Source organism: Priapulus caudatus, unplaced genomic scaffold, assembly GCF_000485595.1.
Source record: "Priapulus caudatus unplaced genomic scaffold, Priapulus_caudatus-5.0.1 Scaffold593, whole genome shotgun sequence".
NCBI lineage: Eukaryota > Metazoa > Priapulida > Priapulimorpha > Priapulimorphida > Priapulidae > Priapulus > Priapulus caudatus.
Window position 1 is genome coordinate 178,111 of NW_014577654.1, and position 20,116 is coordinate 198,226.

The 20,116-nt window shown below is 47.9% G+C and overlaps 1 protein-coding gene across 1 annotated transcript in view; it reads left to right on the plus strand.

Moving 5' to 3' along the window:
- Positions 1-197: 197 nt before the first annotated feature.
- Positions 198-20,116, plus strand: part of LOC106811942 (fatty acid synthase-like) — a 25,358-nt gene continuing 5,439 nt past the window's right edge. The window contains exons 1-19 of the mRNA XM_014815686.1: positions 198-435; positions 781-1,006; positions 1,199-1,409; positions 1,981-2,211; positions 2,539-2,728; positions 3,114-3,343; positions 3,745-3,861; positions 4,062-4,249; positions 4,519-4,671; positions 4,932-5,158; positions 13,873-14,118; positions 14,357-14,533; positions 15,037-16,310; positions 16,521-16,627; positions 16,882-17,015; positions 17,620-17,832; positions 18,177-18,417; positions 18,693-18,901; positions 19,636-19,982. Of these exons, the coding sequence (XP_014671172.1) occupies positions 198-435; positions 781-1,006; positions 1,199-1,409; positions 1,981-2,211; positions 2,539-2,728; positions 3,114-3,343; positions 3,745-3,861; positions 4,062-4,249; positions 4,519-4,671; positions 4,932-5,158; positions 13,873-14,118; positions 14,357-14,533; positions 15,037-16,310; positions 16,521-16,627; positions 16,882-17,015; positions 17,620-17,832; positions 18,177-18,417; positions 18,693-18,901; positions 19,636-19,982 (4,959 nt within the window). The remainder of the gene's footprint in view (positions 436-780; positions 1,007-1,198; positions 1,410-1,980; positions 2,212-2,538; positions 2,729-3,113; positions 3,344-3,744; positions 3,862-4,061; positions 4,250-4,518; positions 4,672-4,931; positions 5,159-13,872; positions 14,119-14,356; positions 14,534-15,036; positions 16,311-16,520; positions 16,628-16,881; positions 17,016-17,619; positions 17,833-18,176; positions 18,418-18,692; positions 18,902-19,635; positions 19,983-20,116) is intronic.

Sequence of the window (20,116 nt, forward strand, 5' to 3'; positions counted from 1 at the left end):
AGGTGTGTATATGTATTTTAACGTGTTAAAACATGCACACGTTCTCATCGTGTAGATGTGCTTTTTATATCGGGTAAAAGATTACCTTTTGTTTAAGCTACACATTTGAAGCATCTTCTAATATAGCGGTCAAAACCCGTATATGAATTTATTCTATTCTACGAACACTCTAACCACCATCTCACATGCACTTTGTCATGCCAGGCATTACGTTCCCGGCCGGCGCGATGCAGAAGCAGCTGTTGCAGGAAGTCTATGGTGAGGCGGGAGTTGACCCTGCGAAGGTCGCATACGTAGAAGCTCACGGCACCGGCACTAAGGTCGGCGATCCACAGGAGCTCAACGCTGTCACCGACGTCTTCTGCAAGGCTCGCCAGGGGGCGCTGCCGATCGGCTCGGTGAAGTCCAACATGGGGCACGCCGAGCCTGCTTCAGGTATGCACATGAAGATACGACTATATACATCTAGTATAGATAGGCTCGTCGTCGTATACGCGATAACGATGAGGCAGACTACAGAATGGTTTCTATGATGATCGGGGATAAATCGCAAAAGGACGTTATTGTTATTGTTATTGTTATTGTTATTGTTATTGTTATTGTTATTGTGCAGAGCCTGTTGCTGCACGGCATACTATAATGTAATTGTTACAGTTACTCAATATCTGAGAGGTTGACTATCGATTAAGTTATATAGTGAAGCATGTACTAGTTCGAAAGGAAAAATGGTACAGGTTTTTAGAGCAAGTCCTATACATTGTGTAACTGTTTTGTTAAAAGGTCTTGCTGCAATGGCAAAGGTAATACTAGCAATGGAGGAGGGAGCTGTTCCTGGAAACCTGCATTACAATGAGCCAAATCCAGACATTCCCGGCCTGATTAATGGGAAGCTCCAAGTTGTGACTAGCTCTATGCCACTTCCCAGGGGCAGCTTTATTGGCATTAATTCATTCGGGTTTGGTGGTGCCAATGTCCATGTGATTCTAAAGGGTCCAAACAATGTGAGGTAAGTACTGTTAAAATATATACATATATATTCATCTACACGTCAACCATTCAACCCAGTTGTTGTCTCATTACTAAGAGATATTTTATGATATAGTTATAATACAATGTACGTGTGTGAGTGGGCATTCACATACGCGCATGATGCATTGTTTTTGTTCTATGGTTAGTGTGTACGCATCATCATGTTTAGACCACAAATAATGACCGATGAGGGGCAGCTAGTCACGGTAGCAGGAAGGACACCAGAGGGCGTTGAAGGCATACTGAGAGCAGCCGAGGAAAACTCACATAACGCAGAGTTTCTCGCGTTGCTGGATCGTGTATATGCCAGTCCCACCAGTCTGCATCCGTACAGAGGTTACACGGTGCTTAACACTAGCAAGCAAAGCACCGATGTGCAGGTACGCTTCACTCCATAGCCGAGTTTTAGTCATTGTTATTAAATGAATGCCAGTTTAGAAGTACATGGGTAAAGGTTGGTGATGTTCAATATGAAACAAATTAACAATTAGTTACGTGTGATTCCTCAATCTTCTCATCTACCATGTGCAGTAGCATTTTACATGTTTTGAACCATTTCATTCCAAATTAAGTTTAGATCTTACATTTCGGTATGATTGTTGTTCTGTGCCTTAATTTATTCATCTGTGTTCATTAGTGTGTGGCACTTGTCTCCACTTGTGTGGCACATGTTTCATTGATGCATGGATGACTTTTGTATCTATGTAACACTTGTCTCTCAATGTGTTTGTGTGACACCTGTGTCTAGCTAGCATGTGGGTGACACTTGTCTCTAAGTTGACACGTGTTGTGACGCTTGATGCATTTGTGGCATTTGTCTCTTGCTGATATGTGTGTGACACCTGCCGGTGCACTGACGCATGTTGTGACACTTGTCTGTACATTGACGCATGTTGTGACACTTTTCTGTGTGTTGATGCCTGTATGATAATTATTTCTCTTGTCATGCAGCGTGTCAGCAGTGAGGCTCGTCCCGTTTGGTTCGTCTGCTCTGGCATGGGCGTGCAGTGGCCGGGCATGGCGCGCGACATGATGCGCGTGCCCGCCTTCAAGCAGACAATGCTGCGGCTAGCTGACACGCTCACGGCTCACGGGGTCGACCTCTGTGACATCATAGCGTCAGGCGAGGAGAAGATGCTGGAGAGCACACCTGTTGCCTTCGCCGCAATAGCCGCCGCACAGGTGAGCGTGCGTGACCGCGTACGACATGCTGATGATAACGGTGACAATATGACATTGAGTTAAGAGTTATATTCCATAAGAAAAATTACGTCACAGTGCAGCTACTGCAAGTTTTGAGAGAATGAGAAAATTCTGAAAAGCACCCCACAGGCAAGCGCCGATGTATATGAAATGTATGTTTGCAAATAATATATTAATGAATAATTCAGCATAATAAGTTCAGTTTACGTTATGCACGATAGCGGTTTTTTGGTAAAGCCCACGAAGTCGATAAAACGTATTATGAAAGGTTGGGATTTCGAGTTACAAACTCGTCCTTGAACACAGGTGGCGCTGATTGATGTTTTGCGCTCTCTCGGCATCTATGGCGATGGTTTCATCGGTCACTCGGTCGGTGAGTTGGCCTGTGCCTATGCAGATGGATGCCTGACTGCAGAACAGACCGTACTCTGTGCCTACTGGAGAGGAAAGTGCGTGAGCGAAGCCAAGCTACCGGCTGGCAAGATGGCTGCCATCGGTAAGTAACGTGATAAGTCCTCCGAATATAGTTGTACTGTGTTTCTGTTATCCTTATATCATGTATTTATTAATTATTTATTTAACAATTAAGTGTTTCTGGTGGATCGTTTTCTGGTTAACCACATTACTGTATCTTCCTTGTTTGTTGTTCCTTGAAGAACTCTTATTGAGTGGTAGTGAGTTTTTCTGTCTAACTGTCATATATTGAAGTATATTATTAACTGTAGTTGGAATTACCATCGGAGTCTCTTACAAATGAAATGCACACTTTATAATATCATAAACATGCATGAAAACACACAGAGGCAGAGGCACACATGCACACATATACTATAAGATATATATATACATATATACGTACGTATTCACGTGCGTGTGTGTAGGCTTAACGTGGGAGGAGACGAGGCGTCGCTGTCCGGCTGACATTGTCGCCGCATGTCACAACTCTCGCGACAGTGTCACCATCTCAGGACCGGCTGCGAGCGTTGACGTCTTCATGGCTGAGCTGCGAGCAGACGACGTGTTCGTGAGAGAGGTGGCGAGCTCAGGCGTTGCCTTCCACTCTCACCAGATGGCGCAGGTCGCTCCCAAACTGAAAGCTGCACTCGTTAATGTACGAAGACAGACCACGTTTTCCTCCAAAGTCACGAGTCTAGCACGTTTAACGTCTGCTTTTATTCAGCGTTTGTTATTAATGTTCTATTGTGCATTGAATCGGTTAATTGTCAGTGTTCAGCGTAAATGATTATTTTTAATTTTGTTCTTGATTAAATATTTTTTAATTATTAAATTGATGTTAACATTTATATTATCTAAACGGTTAAACTTAAATTAATTATAACAAGTTATATAAGTGTGCAAAACAGAAATCTGTATAAGTTATAGGTATCACGTAAAAATATTTCTTCTTGTGCGTGCGATGTCTGATATTGAGTATGCCTCGTATGCGCTGTCTTTTGTCTCGTGAGGGTGGCTGCATATCTCGCTGTGACGTGTGCCATGCTTACCGTATAGGTGATCAAACATCCCAAGCGAAGGACTGCAAAGTGGATCAGTACATCTATTCCAGAGAGCAGGTGGGATTCAGCCCTGGCCCAGCTGTCGTCTGCTGATTACCACGTCAACAACCTAGTAGGTGCATGCGTGCGGGTGTTGTCACCCATACGTATATTCTACTTCAAATCTATGCAATACTCACAGCATAATTATAATGTAATATAATGATTCCTTGCGCAGTACATTTCTATTGCTCGGATGCATCCTTTCCCGCTGATTTATTCGTCGCGAAGGCGGTACATCGATCACGGCTACAATCTCGTTTACTATTGCAGGTGAGCCCAGTACTGTTTCAGGAGGGACTGACTCATGTGCCGGACAACGCGATCGTGATTGAGGTTGCCTCGCACTGCTTACTACAGGCCATATTGAGACGGTCCCTTAACGATGGGACGACGATCATTGGTCTGCAGAATCGCAGGGAGGAAGACAACATCAGGTTCTTCCTGGCCAGCATTGGAAAGTAAGATTCTTTTATTGGAAATATTATATGATAAATAATACATGTAGTATACTGATATAAAAAGAGCACACAATTATTCTCAAAATATTATATGATATATATAATACGTGTAGTATATTGATATAAAGTGACCACTTCTTACTGTAAATATTCATTAAATTAAGGAAGTTGCGTGTGGTTACTCAGCATGCTGAAGTAGGAAGCCAGAACTGCAGCATCACGTATCGGATCTCTCCTGTTTTGAGTGATGCGCTGCTTTGTATGGACAGGTGTTACGTGAGTGGAGTCAACCCGGCGACATGCAAGCTGCGGCCGTCGGCACCGCACTTCCCCGTGTTGCAGGGAACAGCGATGCTGGGTCCTCTCATCTCGTGGGATCACTCACAGACGTGGGCCGTGCCCACACAGGATGAGTTCATCGTGTGAGTATCGCCGCGACGACTGTCACAAGACTTCGTGACAATGTCGACGTGGTGGTCGATGTGGGTGACATGTATGATGTGGCAGGTCTCACAGATGTGTCATGTCTCGTGACCTTAGGTGTATATGTTGTGACCTTCGTAGTACATTAGGTGACATTTGTGATTGTTTGATGACCTATATGTACCATAGCTAGTAAGCATGGTGGCAGATCCCGTTACCTCTAGGCACGGCGTGCTAAATTTCTCCGATCTCATTCCAGCACCAACGGCATGGGCGAATGTAAGTTTGAGATTGACCTCTCGGCGACCTCACCTGATCTCTACTTGCTGGGTCACGCAATCGATGGGAGGGTGTTGTTCCCGGCGACCGGTTACCTGGTGCTGGTGTGGCGCGCGCTCGCCAAGATGCGACGACAGTCGTACGAGAGCATGGCCGTGGAGTTCAATGACATCGACATCCAGAGGGCGACAGTGATACACGCCGACGGTAGGTGGCGCATCAATTGTCACTCGTAAGTTTATGGGAGTCTGGCTATCTCTTTTTGGTTTGTGGTTACTATTTGATACTGTGTGGGTGTGTGCGTGCGACCGTGTGTGCCTGTGACCGTGTGTGTGTGTGTGTGTGTGTGTGTGTGTGTGTGTGTGTGTGTGTGTGTGTGCGTGCGTGTGGGTGGGTGGGTGTGGGCGTGAATCCATGTGTGTCTGTGTATCCATTGGTATGTGTGGGTAGCAGTCAGTTTTGTCATTCAGTACTGCACTTTTCCTTATTTGTGTTCAGGGCCATATAGCTTGCAGGAGGGGGGACAAGGGGGCAGCTGGCCCCGCTAGATTTTGGAGCAAAAAAAACAAAACTGTTCTAGTAAAAGAGAATTGTCGTAGTCTGAATGAATGCCTCAAATACCATTTCCTGCGATCTGCATTTTCAAAATTCTGTGGGAGGACCCCTAGAACCCCCACCTGTTTCTCACCCCTTCCTTGAAATCCTGGAGCCGCCACTGCCCCCTCTAGGAATTTGCTCAGCCTACTGCCTTGGTGTTTATATAGAGGTTGTGCCTCTTAGTGACATGTTTTGATGAGTGGAATCGTGGTTCCTTGTAGAGAAGGGCAGAAATGCTTCTGGGTTTACAGTGATACAGTACAGTGTGATCTTGCACATATATAACACCGTTATATGCGTTATTGTTTGTGAAGGTTTGCTAAGTCAAAGCCATAGATAAGAGAAAGCCAGATGTTATACCATGATTAGACGTTTAATGCGGATTTAGTCGGTTACAACTGTTGTCCTGGCCGTGACCGTTTGTGCCTGGTTGTGAAGCAGATCTCCTCGACTCTTCCCGGCTCCCGGCTTTTATACCCACAGGCACGACCGCGACCCACGCATGCGCCGTACACACTACCGTGACATTTGCAGTGGATATTATTGTGTTATAGCTTGGCGCCTCAGATGCGGACAGTCCAGTTAATTTTATAACAGAGTTAATTTCATTACAGAGTTAATTTCATTACAGAGAAACACGGATACTCTTGTTAGTTCTATTACAGAGAAACACGGACACTCTAGCTAATTCTATTACAGAGTCCCTCAGTGGATCCGCTCAAGTCAAAGGTGCCGGCTAATCACCTTTCGACGCCCATCTCGCACGACCGCCGTTGGGAGTCCTGGCACATACACGCCGACTCAATAGCCTCCACTGTGTCAGGATGCCGACTCAATAGAGCCAGAATGCCGACACAGCGCTCCCACGGCGCATTTGCTCGACTTCCAACAAAGTGGTAGCGCTGGTGGGACGAGATAGTGGCTCTTGTGACTGTAACTCAATTACAGAATGCAGACTCAATAAAGCCAGAAACTGCATCTCAATTACAGAATGCCGACTCAATAAAGCCGGAATGTCGACATAGCACTCCCACGGCGCATTTGCGCGACTTATTGCAGTCGTTGCGCCGGTGGGATATAGTTATACACAGCTATAGTGTAGATATACATAGATACACATACAGATATACATAGATATAGATAAAACTCTGTTACATTTCTCCCCCCACTAAGCCGATATGCACTTGTGAACATCGATCACCAGCCTCCCGGCTGGCCGTTCGTGGGGAAGGCCGTGCAAGTCATGGTATTTTTGTAGCCGAACTTGTTTACATGAATGTTTAGATATGGATAGAACCACCAAATGGCGATCTTGATAAAATAACGCGACCATCGATACGATTAGTGCATAATAGATCATATAGAACAATAATACATTATAATCTACTGGTGTGGGTGGGGCTCGACCACACTCCGTACAAGACTACTAGTGAATATATGTGTCCTTAAGGGACCGAGTTGGCTGGGCGTGCTAGCCACACTGGCTGCATGCGTGTCGTCGTGGGGAGGCAACGAAAGAGGCCCTGTGTGAACCAGCGTCGAGTGAAGCATTGGTCGTCGGGCTGGGCCGTCTCGACACGTAAGCACGGTTCTAGGCGCATCCCATGCCGAGAATAGGTATGCGGGAGTGCGCGTGTGGCCTTGCGCCTTAATGCAAAGTCGCAGTGGAGATAGTTTCTCGACTACGGTATAGTAAGGCTGCCACTGTGAAGCGAATTTCGGCGTCTGGTTAGCCAACAACGTGGGGTTAAAAAATAGACGGGGTCTCCTATGTCAAAGGATTGAATTTTGGCGCGCCTGTCATAAAGGTGTTTATTACGCGCACGTGCCACTTTAGTATTTTGCTGCATCGCAACGAATGCCTGGTGCAAGCGTTCAGTAGCGTGAGTTACTGGGTCGTCACCATATGACAATCGTCGGGGCTGCAGTAGCGTGTCCGGTGTATGATCCCCATTAATATAGCACGCGAGCATGTTGGCAAGCGTGCGATGAAAGCATTTGCATTGCCTGTTCGACTCAGGGTGGTAGGGAGAGACCTTAATGTGGGTGATCCCGAGCAATGTGGTCAATTGTGTCAATTGTGTCATGTGTCAATGAATTTACCTCCATTATCAGTTAAGATGGATCGAGGGCACGAGTGACGAGGGACGAAATCGTCCACAATAATGCGTGCTACGGTAGCAGCACTTTTACCGGGCATGGGATAAGCTTCGGGCAATGAGGTACAAAGATCCAGAAACGTGAGCATGTAACGATTACCTGGATTTGAGCAGTGGTGTGGACCCGTAACATCGATGGCGACCACATCTCCTGAGTGTCTGGGCGCTGGCGCATGGTGTAGGGGGGCATGGACTCGCTGTAGTTTTCGACAATTACATACGACGCATGATTTAATGTAGTGGTAAGCGTCGGCGAACATGCGGGGCCAGAAATACCGCTGGGAGAGTTTACTATAGACTTTCTTGAAACCAAGATGGCCACCATACGCATGATCATGGAACAAAGGAAGCACAGCAGGTACAAGAATGCGGGGGATGGCTAATTGGGGTGCAGCGTCAGCATGCTGCGTGCGAGACACCACATAAAAAAGCAAGTCGTCAACAAGGAGATAGCTTTCAAGGAGCTTAGCTTCGCGTATGGAACTTTCGTCGTGGTTGGAGAGTGTGCGTATATTATGGCAAAGGAGCAGATCAGCCTGCTGCAAGGCAGCGAGCTCAGCGTCAGTAGCGGGGATGGTAGGAGAAGGTGTCGGGGTAGGGTGTGGTCGTGCGTTAGGGTGAGGAGGGTCGTGATGAAGCGTAATGGGACCTACTCGGCGTGAGGGTTGTGAGGCCTCAGCGTCGGGCGAAGGCAGTACCACTTGGTGTATGGATTGTGAGGCCATACCGGCGTGAGGGTTGTGAGGCCTCAGCGTCGGGCGAAGGCAGTACCACTTGGTGTATGGATTGTGAGGCCATACCGCCGAACGGTGATAAGGTGGTGGGCACGATTGATAAGTCATGAGGTGACATTGGCGTAGACGCCTCGGGAAGCAAACGAGAAAGCGCATCTGCTTGGACGTTTGACTTACCCGACGTGTATTCCAGTCGGCATGAGGGAAAACCAGAGACGCACAGGGCCCACCGCTGGAGTTTAGTGTTGCGCAGTGCCTTAGCTTCCAACAGATACTTAAGTGGTTTGTGATCGCTAAGGATTACAAAATCAGCACCGACGAGGTAGTGTCGAAACTTCCCTAATGCGTAAACCAGCGCATAACATTCACGTTCTATCGTAGGCCAGCGTTGTTCTGTCTCAGTCAACTGTTTGCTGAGATAAAACACTGGGTGCTCTCGCTCCCGCTCATCCATTTGCGTGAGAACTGCTCCGACGACGTAGCCGGAAGCGTCGCAATAAAGGCGGTACGGTCGACTTCCATCAGGTAATGCCAAAATGGGAGCCTCAGTGAGACACTTACGAAGAGACTGAAACGCAGTCTGTGCCTCGTCTGACCACACAAAGGGTTTGTTCTTGTGGGTGAGAATTGTTAATGGGTGGGCAATATCGGCATAGCCCTTAATAAACATACGATAGTAGTTAGTAAAACCCAAGAATTGACAAACAGCTGTTGGCATGGTTGGCGGGGCCCAATTTTGCACCACAGAGATCTTTTCTGGGTCAGGTCACATGCAACCGGGGTTATCACGTGACCCAGGTAGTTAATGGATTGACGCAAAAACGTACACTTACTGGGTCGCATCTTGAGGTTAGCCGTGTCAAATATGGCAAAAACCGGACTAAGTCGGACATGTGGGTGTCGAAATCCGGGGAAGAAATGCACACATCGTCAATATAAGCTAGCGCACATTTGTGACGGAGCCCTTGCAGGACGTAGTCGAGGACACGCTGAAAGTGGGAGGGCGCGTTTTTCGGTCCATAAGGTGTCCTTAAATCATCATAACTCCAAGAGGGCATTACAAAGCAGCTCTTCGGAACGTCTTTTTCTGCTAATGGGATTTGATGGTAGCCACTTTTGAGGTCGAGGGTGGTAAATATTGTGGCTTTTCCTACAGTTTGTAAGACATCCTCAATGACTGGCAAGAGGTAGGTGTCCCCTACAGTAACTGAGTTTAGTCGTTGATAGTCGACACACATTCGATACTCGCCAGTTTTTTTCTTAACCAAAAGTACGCCAGACGACCAAGGTTACATGGAGGGGCGAATTATCCCATTCTCTAACAGTTTGTGAACCTGTTGCTGAACAATGATTTGCTGCTCCGGGGACATACGGTAGGGTCGTGTTTTGAATGGTTTAGCATCCCCGGTATAAATTTGAAATTTGCAGAGGTGCGTACACCCTAATTGAGCGTCTGTATACGCAAATGAACTGTCATGATGGCGTAAAAATTTCAGATGGGAGTTGCTCGTTGGCGAGAGTCCTTAACGTGGTCTACGAGTGTATTATAATCAAAGGGCGGGGTTGCATTATCGTGTGGTGACACACTGAGCTGGTTAGGCGCAGACGTAATAACTCGTATGTGGGAAGGGGCGGGGGCTTCAACTATGGCCACAACGGCATTATGTGGTAACGATATAGCGCGATCTGAGCTATTTTCTAGCTAGCAGAAAATTGTGTGCTGCGCTGTGACCTCAACTAGAAACGGTAATAAGATTAAGTGGGGATTACTACAAAACATTCTAAAGGCAGGCGATCTTTGAACGAAGAGGAGCGTACCCTGGCGGAAATGGCAGGGGACGCGACAGAAACACTGTTGGCCTGAATGGGGGGGGGGTAACACGATCGAACGGTCAATGAAAGCGAGTTGAGGGATGGGGAGGTATCGCTTACCTTGACAAAGTTTTAAGGTGACCGCACTATTACCTAGTGCGAGCACTCCACGGGCTAAATCGATATTTACCCGGTTAGCCGCTAGAAAGTCGGCTCCTATTATGAACTGCTGCTTTAGATCACGAACTATGTACACTTATGGAGCGCGGTTACTCGTCCCAGTAGAATACGCAAATTAGCATTGCCTATAAGCTGTAGTTTATTGCCTGTGACAGAAAGTATCATGGCATTCGATGCACATACGGCATTGAAAGCTGCTGTCGCCCGTATATGTGGGGGTAATTGGAGCCATGCGGTTTGGTCAATAAGCGTGCAGTCACTACCGGTGTCAACTAAAGCCGTAAGTAAAAGTGAGCCGATTTTAACACTGCACATTGGCGCAGGGGATGTAGCGGTAGTCGGTAATCCACGCACGACAGATGTGTGCGTGCTTAGAAGTTGCGAGGGTACGGCGGGGCGATTGCGTCGCGGGGGTTCTGTTGAAAATCCTCTAAACGGTTACGGAGGGGGCACGCGCGTAGTGACCTAGTTGGCCGCATGCATAACAACGATTATTGTGTTGAATGTGGGTAGTCGCGGCAGCTGGAGTTTGAAACGCGTCGTGCTGCCGCGAAACAGCTGGCAAATAAGCCTCATTACGAACAGGTGGACGCCGGTTGCGTCCTGTGGTCGAGGGTTGCCATGAGCGCAATCGTAGCGGGCCATCATGGAGTGCGAGCACTTGTGAACGTTGTAGGCGCGGGGGTTGTCGTGTTATGTCTCGAGATGACTGATTCGTCGAGGACAACGGGACTCGTGGCGCGGACTGTGTAATTAATGTATGCAAACTGCGCACCTCTCTAATGAGATCGGATGGCGAGGGCCTTGTATTGAAGTGACGTCCATAGGTTCGGTCATGTCATAGGGGTCAGTAAACACGTCAGTACGGTTCTGTCCTCGTGCCACCAGGGATGACTCGAGTACGTGTTCGTCAGCCGCAAGGTCGATAGCGTCGGTTAGCGTAACAGGGTTACAATAAGCAACAGTTTCTGTGTGTGGACTAATTGAAGTCCATCTAGAGAAATGTCAACGAGGCGGCCCTGCGTCTCAGCCGTCGAAATTCGATCAGCCGGTATCGCTCGCAATGCGAGAGTGAACAATTTGTCGCCATACGGGCGAATATGTTTGCCGCGATGCTGCTGGAAAATTTTAAGCTCATTCTGACCGTCTACTTCGCGCAGCGGATCGCGGAAACGTTTCATTAATTGCTCAGTAAGTTGTTCCCAAGTCATAGCAGGCCGCTCGATAAGGAGGCGGTGGCAAAATTCGGCGGCATGACCTCCGAGCGTAGATAGGCCAAATACGCGCAACGACGTAGTGTCGAGATCCAATTCCAACTGTCTCCAATTTAAACTGCTGAGCCAGTCATCGAAAGTAATCGATAATGGTTCATTATCGCCAGTGTAACGCGGAACTGAAGTCTGAGCTTCCGCGACACGTAGCCCGTGTTGAAACGAGGCAGCGGCAGATTCAACTGTTGGGCGCAATAACTTGCTAAATAAATGCGCGATATCCGCGATGTCATACTGAGCTGACTGAGGCGGCTCCATGAGAGAAAGGGGTTGAACGACGGACGCTGTTAGGGAATAGGGGTAGATTACTCGAGCAACAATGATATCAATTATTAGACCGGTAAGCCATCTTGATATGTGCGGAGGCGTGCGATCAACTAATGCACGTAGCGTGGAGACCGTAGCATTCGCACACGACGCGCATAAGTCAGGAAACGACGACAGTAATAAATTACAAGAACTAACATGGCAGTAAGTAACCTAACCATAATGGCTCTTAGATCTAAACCGGCAAAGGTTAGTTTTACTTACCCAGCCGACTATACGGTGCTGCAATAGGATCGTCGGTCACGAGTGATAGACAAAAGTTAGTGACGGCACAGTAATCGTATAGGAAGCACCATGGGAGTGGCCACGCAACCAGGAACTTGAGCGACACTCACAGCACCAAATATGTAACGCCGTTATATGCGTTATTGTTTGTGAAGGTTTACTAAGTCAAAGCCATAGACAAGAGAAAGCCAGATGTTATACCATGATTAGACGTTTAATGCAGATTTAGTCGGTTACAACTGTTGTCGCGGCCGTGACCGTTTGTGCCTGGTTGTGAAGCAGATCTCCTCGATGCTTCCTGGCTCCCGGATTTTATACCCACAGGCACGACCTCGACCCACGCATGCGCCGTACGACGTACACACTACCGTGACATTTGCAGTGGAGATTATTGTGTTATAGCTCGGTGCCTCAGATGCGGACAGTCCAGTTAATTCTATTACAGAGTTAATTTTATTACAGAGAAACACGGATACTCTTGTTAGTTCTATTACAGATAAACACGGACACTCTAGCTAATTCTATTACAGAGTCCCTCCGTGGATCCGCTCAAGTCAAAGGTGCCGGCTAATAACCTTTCGACGCCCATCTCGCACGACCCCCGTTGGGAGTCGTGGCACATACACGCCGACTCAATAGCCTCCACTGTGTCAGGATGCCGACTCAATAGAGCCAGAATGCCGACACAGCGCTCCCACGGCGCATTTGCACAACTTCCAACAGAGTCGTAGCGCTGGTGGGACGAGATAGCGGCTCTTGTGACTGTAACTCAAATACAGAATGCCGACTCAATAAAGCCAGAAACTGCAACTCAATTACAGAATGCCGACTCAATAAAGCCGGAATGTCGACATAGCACTCCCACGGCGCATTTGCGCGACTTATTGCAGTCGTTGCGCCGGTGGGATATAGTTATACACAGCTATAGCGTAGATATACATAGATACACATACAGATATACATAGATATAGATATAACTCTGTTACACATAAACTAAACAAACAAGCTCTCTGTCCATCTGTACTATCTCTACCATCTACTACACACCCATAAGAAACGTAGGAACACGTCTGCACTTATATAAATAGTGGCATGCTTGTGATCTCCTGTGGTGTCCTTCCACAGTGACTATCTAGAACAGGAATTACAACAAGTTTCCTGATATTATATCGGAGCTTTGTTAAAATTTAGGTTGTAGTAGGTAAATTTAGGTTGGATGTGTCTATGGCAATGACCTAAGTGTCGGTACAACGTTTCCTGCCCTTAATACGCATGGACGGCCCAAGTCCCTTTTTCTGTACAACTAACAACTTTCAGTTTCAAAGAGGTGGCAGTTGTTTATTATGATGCAGTAACCATTGCATTAGCAATTAGACAAAGTAATTCAATTGACCTGCATCTTCGGCAGTTATAGAGATTAAATCAGCTAGCAAGATGCTGGATTGTAATGCGTTGAATATCTATTAAAATCAAGGTAATTGACATATAACTACATTGCGCTGCCAATAATCGCATGGTAATGGTGCCAAATACCCTTATAACAAGGTGAAGGACATCACCCTCTTCCATCTAACCCACCGCTCTCTCTCTCTCTCTCTCTCTCTCTCTCCCATAAGGCAAGGTGACGCTAGCTGTCAACATCATGCAGGCGACGGGCGACTTTCAGGTGACGGAAGGCGAGACGCTCGTCGCCAGGGGGCGCATCACGGCGCACGCGAGTCTCGACATACCCGAGCCGCTGAAGCTGAAAGGTCATGGCGAGCCGCTGCCGCTATGTGCCGATGACGTGTACAAGGAGCTGCGCATGTGCGGCTACGACTACAGCGGCGAGTTCCAGGCAATCGTCGCGGCGTCTCTCGATCGTACGTGCCGACGTGCTTTGCTTTATGGGTTCACGCAGCCATGGGGCGGGCCGTTACAATGTAGGAGGGTGGGCGTCCGGGAACGAAATATGATGGCTTCAGACGCACGTATAACTAAGTATAGTAACTTCTAATAAAGTACAACTAAGTATGAAACAAACATATGATGAAGCTAAGTAATTGAACCCCACATGTTTATGTATCATACTTGCTGCACGGTGGACTTGTTTTTCTTCAGTTTCAGATGCGAAGGTCGCATGGACGGGTAACTGGGTGCAATTTGTTGACAACATGATGCAGCAGATAGTGAGGAGCATGTACACACGCACGTTCCGTCTGCCCACCCGCATCCGACACATCAAGATCAATCCGATGCTGCAACGACAACGGCTGCAGAGCAGCGGCAAAACAACAGGTGGCCGCACTGTGCGGTGTTGTTAGTGCGGGGGCGTGCATGCTTAATAAGGATTCAGTGTGACACTGACGTGCTGACAGGCATTCTCAGTCTGGCATTTCATGGTGCTGCGAGTGCAGGTCAATTCCAGCATAACCTGTGTGCAGAAACAATTGATCCGTGTGTAGCGCTGTCAGGTATATCATCATGCATTGACCATTGTGTGTCAAAAATAGCGCACGCTCGTTCAATCACAGCTGCGCGGGGGTCTAGATAAAACTGATCGAGCACCTAAATGTGAGGCTCAGTCCTTTTAGACATGCACTCTATTGAAACTGACTCTTGCTCTCTTTACTGAACGCTTTCCCTCATCTTACTATTACTGGGACACTTGGAAAAGGCGCGTCTGAAGCATTAATTGTGGATGCAATAGCAGAAATTATGCATTTCGCATCGTTTGAAATTAGTACGAAAATGTGAATACATGACTTTTACTCATTTTAATTTCTCGGTTTTGTGTTTAGTGTTACACTCGCACGTCAATCACGTGCTCAACAAGTGCACAGCAGGTGGCGTTGAGATCACGGACCTGCACACGAGCCTCGCACCGCGGCGCCACCGTCACGATTCGCCGACGCTGGAGCGGCACGTCTTTGTGCCGTACGTTAAAGAGTTGAGAGACGCAGCGCTGGACGGATATGTGAGCGCTTGCGAGGAGGTGTGTGGCCGCATCGCCCGCGCTCTTGCCTCCACCGGTGGCGCCACCGTCCCCAACCCTTGCCTCCTCGCCAAGATCCGTGAACGTACGCAGAACCAGTCGGACGCGGTCGACTCCGGATTCCGTGACCCCGAGGTCGCCTATGATGTCGGTACACCGTCGATGGCGGGCGCCTTTCCCTCCGCCGCCTCCTCCTCCCCTGCCCCTATCTTCAGCTTTCTCACCAATACTTGCAAGCGTATGCGGTCGGACGTGGAAAACTCCTTGGAGATGGTCAAGGTCGCAGCCCCGCCGGCAGAATCCTACCCTGCATTGTCACGCGCCGCTCTCCACTTGCTGAACAAGATGGCGGAGATTGTCGCTGCGGGGTCAGACGGGGTCGTTGACGCGCTGTGTGCGGCGGCGGGTGAGGCAGAGGGCGCGGACGCCCTCCACCAGGTGGCGTTCTCTGGGCGCAGCCTGAAAGTGTGCGTCGACGTCGCACTCGAGAACCTGCACACGGGGCTGTCGCGGGTCAAGGTCGTGGAGGTCGAGCCAGGCGAGCAGCGCCACCTATCGGCGGAGGTCGCGGCGATGATGTGCACGCAGCCGACGGTAGATGTGGAGCGGGTCGTCTGCCGTGCGCGACCGACCGTCACCGACGACGACGACGACACGGTAGCGTGGGACGTCGCCGCGGGCCCGCCGCCCGCCGCCGCTGCTGGCGCCTCCCTCCTCGTACTTGATAACGTGTTGCACCGGAGCAGCAACCCGCGCGCGACCCTCGAGGGGGCGCTAGTGTGCGTCGGTGAGCACGGCTTCCTGCTCGTTGCCGAGCGGGCGCCGGACTTCCTGCCGGGAATACTCCTCGATGCGCTGACGTCACGGGAGGTGACGCTGCTCGCGGCTGACGCATGGAGGGACTTGTTTGTAGAGGCTGGGCTGGAGGTGGTTGCTGTGAGGTCGCATGCGCGCATAGGAGCTCTGTTCCTGCTGAGGAGGCGGAGGAGGAGGAGGTCGGGGAAGGGAGAGGAGCCCCGTGTGGTGAGCGTGGATGCACAGGACTTCAGCTGGGTGGACACGCTGAAGGAGGAGATGAAGGTCAGTGTCTCTATTCTCACGATGGGGAGCGTCGTATCATGTGATGATGAGTCATTTTATTTGGCACAAGAATTTACGGTGTTATCATGAAATTGTGTTAATTTTAGTCTAGCATCTAGGGATTGTTAGGCAAGTAAAAGAAAATTGTGTAATTATTAAACAAAATTGAAAGGTCCTAAATCAACCTACATGTGCGTTGTTTTGTGGCAGGTTGGAGAATCAGGCTCCCGTATCTGCCTAACAGCTAACGACCGTGCAAGTGGCATTGTAGGAATGGTCAACTGTTTACAAAGGGAGCCAGGTGGTGACAGAATTAGGTGCAACTTTATATGTAGGGCCTATTGTTTAATGATTATCAACTCCTGTGTCTGTTACTACTGCATAGGTCAAGAGTTAAGCTAACAAATATTTCTTCCTAACACTATTAACACCAACACCAAGAATAATTACATGCATGCACGCATGCATTCATATTATAATAAATTACTAATAACATTATTAATCTAAGTAAATGTTTAGCTTACCATCTGCATGTACTCGCCATCCAAATACAATCTGCTTGTCTGCATAGGTGCGTGTTAGATGAGGAAGGGATGATGGAGGTTGGAGGCAAGAGGTGGGAGGAGATGTGCAGGAGAGACTTGGTCATGAATGTATACAGAGAGGGACTGTGGGGTTCATTCCGTCACCTGCCCTTCAACCAAGGTATGACCCGGCTATCACAGGCAGATCTCTTAAATTGACTACGTCACGAATTTTCCATGGTAAAATTTGTAAAAAAAAAATTTGTAATTAAAAGTAAGAACTAACGATACTAAATATATCCTCAAACTCTCACCTGATAAAAATGTTTTTACGTTGGTTAAATTTGCAAAAGTCTAGAGGATTTGGTAATTTCTGTTGTCTAACACTATTCCCCCAGTACTGTTCAGATACTGGCGTCTCTCTGTTTTTCACCGGAAAATTAGGGCATATAAAGAAGGTATATAAGCATGAAAAGTAAACAGAAACACTAATTGTATTTTCATACATTGCAAATTCATACATTGCAATTTTATTTTGTACAAATAACACACAAATATACTACTTCATGGTGCTAGAAATTCGTGACGTAATCACTTTAAACGTGCGACCATTAACTGCTGTAATATACTAGTGAGGGTCATCAAGATTCACATTTATATTTAACTTCTATATCGCTTTTATACGGTGACGTGAAGATGAAGTAATGATATGAGCAGATCATGCTGTGTTCACCCGTATGTGTGTAAATACTGTATAAATACCGTTCCAACACACATGTTCGCAGATGAGGATGGAACCAAGATGGCCGAGCACGCGTACGTGAACGTGGCGACCCGTGGCGACCTCTCCAGCCTGCGCTGGTTTGAGTCTCCACTCAAGCACTGGGCGTCGATGACTGACGACAAGCACAAGGAGCTGTGCTCTGTCAGCTACGCCTCGCTCAACTTCAGAGATGTGATGCTGGCAACCGGCAAGCTGCCACCGGATGCCATTCCAGGTACGTCATCGATACTTCACAGGTTAATTACATATGTGTGGTACTAGTGGGGATTAAAATTATTGAGCAAGAGTTTAGAAGAAGAGGGAGGGGAAGACGGCAGATTAGGAGGAGGAGGAGGAGGAGGAGGAGGAGGAGGAGGACGAGGGGGAGGAGGAGGAGGAGGAGGAAGAGGAGGAGGATGTACGGTTGGGGTTTTGTCAGATGCATCCAGATATTCACCGGAAGTCAATGACACCATTATTGTCCTTTCTGCTTCTATATTCCTTAGCCTCCTTCGTTCTCTGACACAGTGATTAAACTCTCAGTGTCGTGATCGTCAGATGTCGCTACTGTTGTTATAGGTAACATGGCGCTGCATGACTGTATCCTCGGCATGGAGTTCTCCGGTCACAGCAGCGATGGAAGGAGGATCATGGGATTGCTGCCAGCTAAAGGTCTGGCGACGACCGTCGACGCTGATATCAAATTCACGTGGCCTGTGCCTGAGTCGTGGACGCTGAGAGAAGGCGCTACCGTGCCTGTGGTTTACGCGACAGCCTACTATGCTCTTATAGTAAGGGGCAAGCTGAGAAAAGGAGAACGGTATGCATCCTGATGGGATAATAGGTGTGGAAGTGCAGGAAATTCATTTCTCAACTCTTTTCACGGAGAAATAGGAATGGGTGGTTGATTACCTAGAAATATAAAGATGGGTGATGACCAAGTTGTTTAAAGGTGACTGATCACTAAAGTTACATATAGATGACTGATTATCAACGAGTTATTCACAGATTGCTAATCAGCAGGGATTTATAAGATGGTAGCTCACTGGAGATGTTTAAGATGAGTGCTGTGCTAATTCTACCCTGCTATCACAGGGTGCTGATACACTCTGGCAGTGGGGGTGTGGGGCAGGCGGCCATCTCGGTGGCGCTGCACCATGGATGCGAGGTGTTTACAACCGTCGGCTCGCATCAGAAGAGAAACTATCTGAAGCACAAGTTCCCACAGCTGCAGGACAAACACTTCAGCAATTCACGCGATGCTAGCTTCGAGCAGGAGATCCTGATCGCCACCAAGGGAAAGGGTAACAGCAGTCACTCACACCTATTATTATAGCGTAGACACCGTCAGTACTGTTCTACATGATGTGGGGGAGTAGGGATGGATTAGGGTTGCTGGGGAAATTCTTCATCTTTACAAGACATATGTTCTACCTGTACCACGTTATGCTGCCATATTTGAAAAAATCCCGTCGGTAGTAAAACTTATTGACATGGTTGCGTTTATACGTTACATGTCGACTCATCATGAACATAATTATATACGCTACAGATAGCTATAGATATGTTATGTATAGATACTAGAGTAGTATCGGTACCTCGCCGTAGCAGATGGATAACTGTCAAGTATAAATACACAAAGCTATATAACAAGTACACTTACAAAATATTACATTGTAGTTTTATCACAACAATAGTGATGCAGATACGCAAACGATTGCGTTTGCTGCCAATACACCAATAGCACAGATATATGGAAAGCTTTTATTATATTTAAGTACATGGCGATTGTGATATAAGCAAAGCAAATGAGATAAGATCATGCCACACCACCCGGCGTTTCTGTTGGTAGTTATCTAGACTATGTCTGGCTATATTTTATTTAGGTACATGGAGTTTGTGATGTATGCATTGCACAAACGAATAAATGTAACAAATAATAAACTATGAATAATTTATAATCAATACCTAAATAAACTCAATAACTAAAACAAATTTAAACAGATAAAATCACCGACGCCATCCGTGTCTCTTGCAGGTGTTAACGTCGTGCTCAACTCGCTGGCAGATGACAAGCTACAGGCGAGCGTGCGTCTCCTCGCGCAACATGGCCGCTTCCTTGAGATCGGCAAGTACGACATGTCGAGCAACACGCCGCTAGGCATGGCAGTCTTTCTACGTAACATCGCCTTTCACGGCATCCTCCTAGACGCCCTCTTCGATCCCGACAATGACGACTGGATGCGCGTGCGCCACCTGGTGGCCGAGGGCATCGCGAGCGGAGCAGTGCGCCCCCTGACGGCAACGGTGTTCGCGCGCGACAACGTGGAGGAGGCATTCCGCTTCATGGCACAAGGCAAGCACATCGGCAAGGTGCTTGTACAGGTAAGAGCTAGACGTGCGTGTGTGCGTGCGTGCGTGTGTGAATGCTAGACATACAAACGTGTGTGCGTGCCTGTGTGCGTGCGTGAGTGCTAGACATACAAACGTGTGTGCGTGCGTGAGTGCTAGACATACAA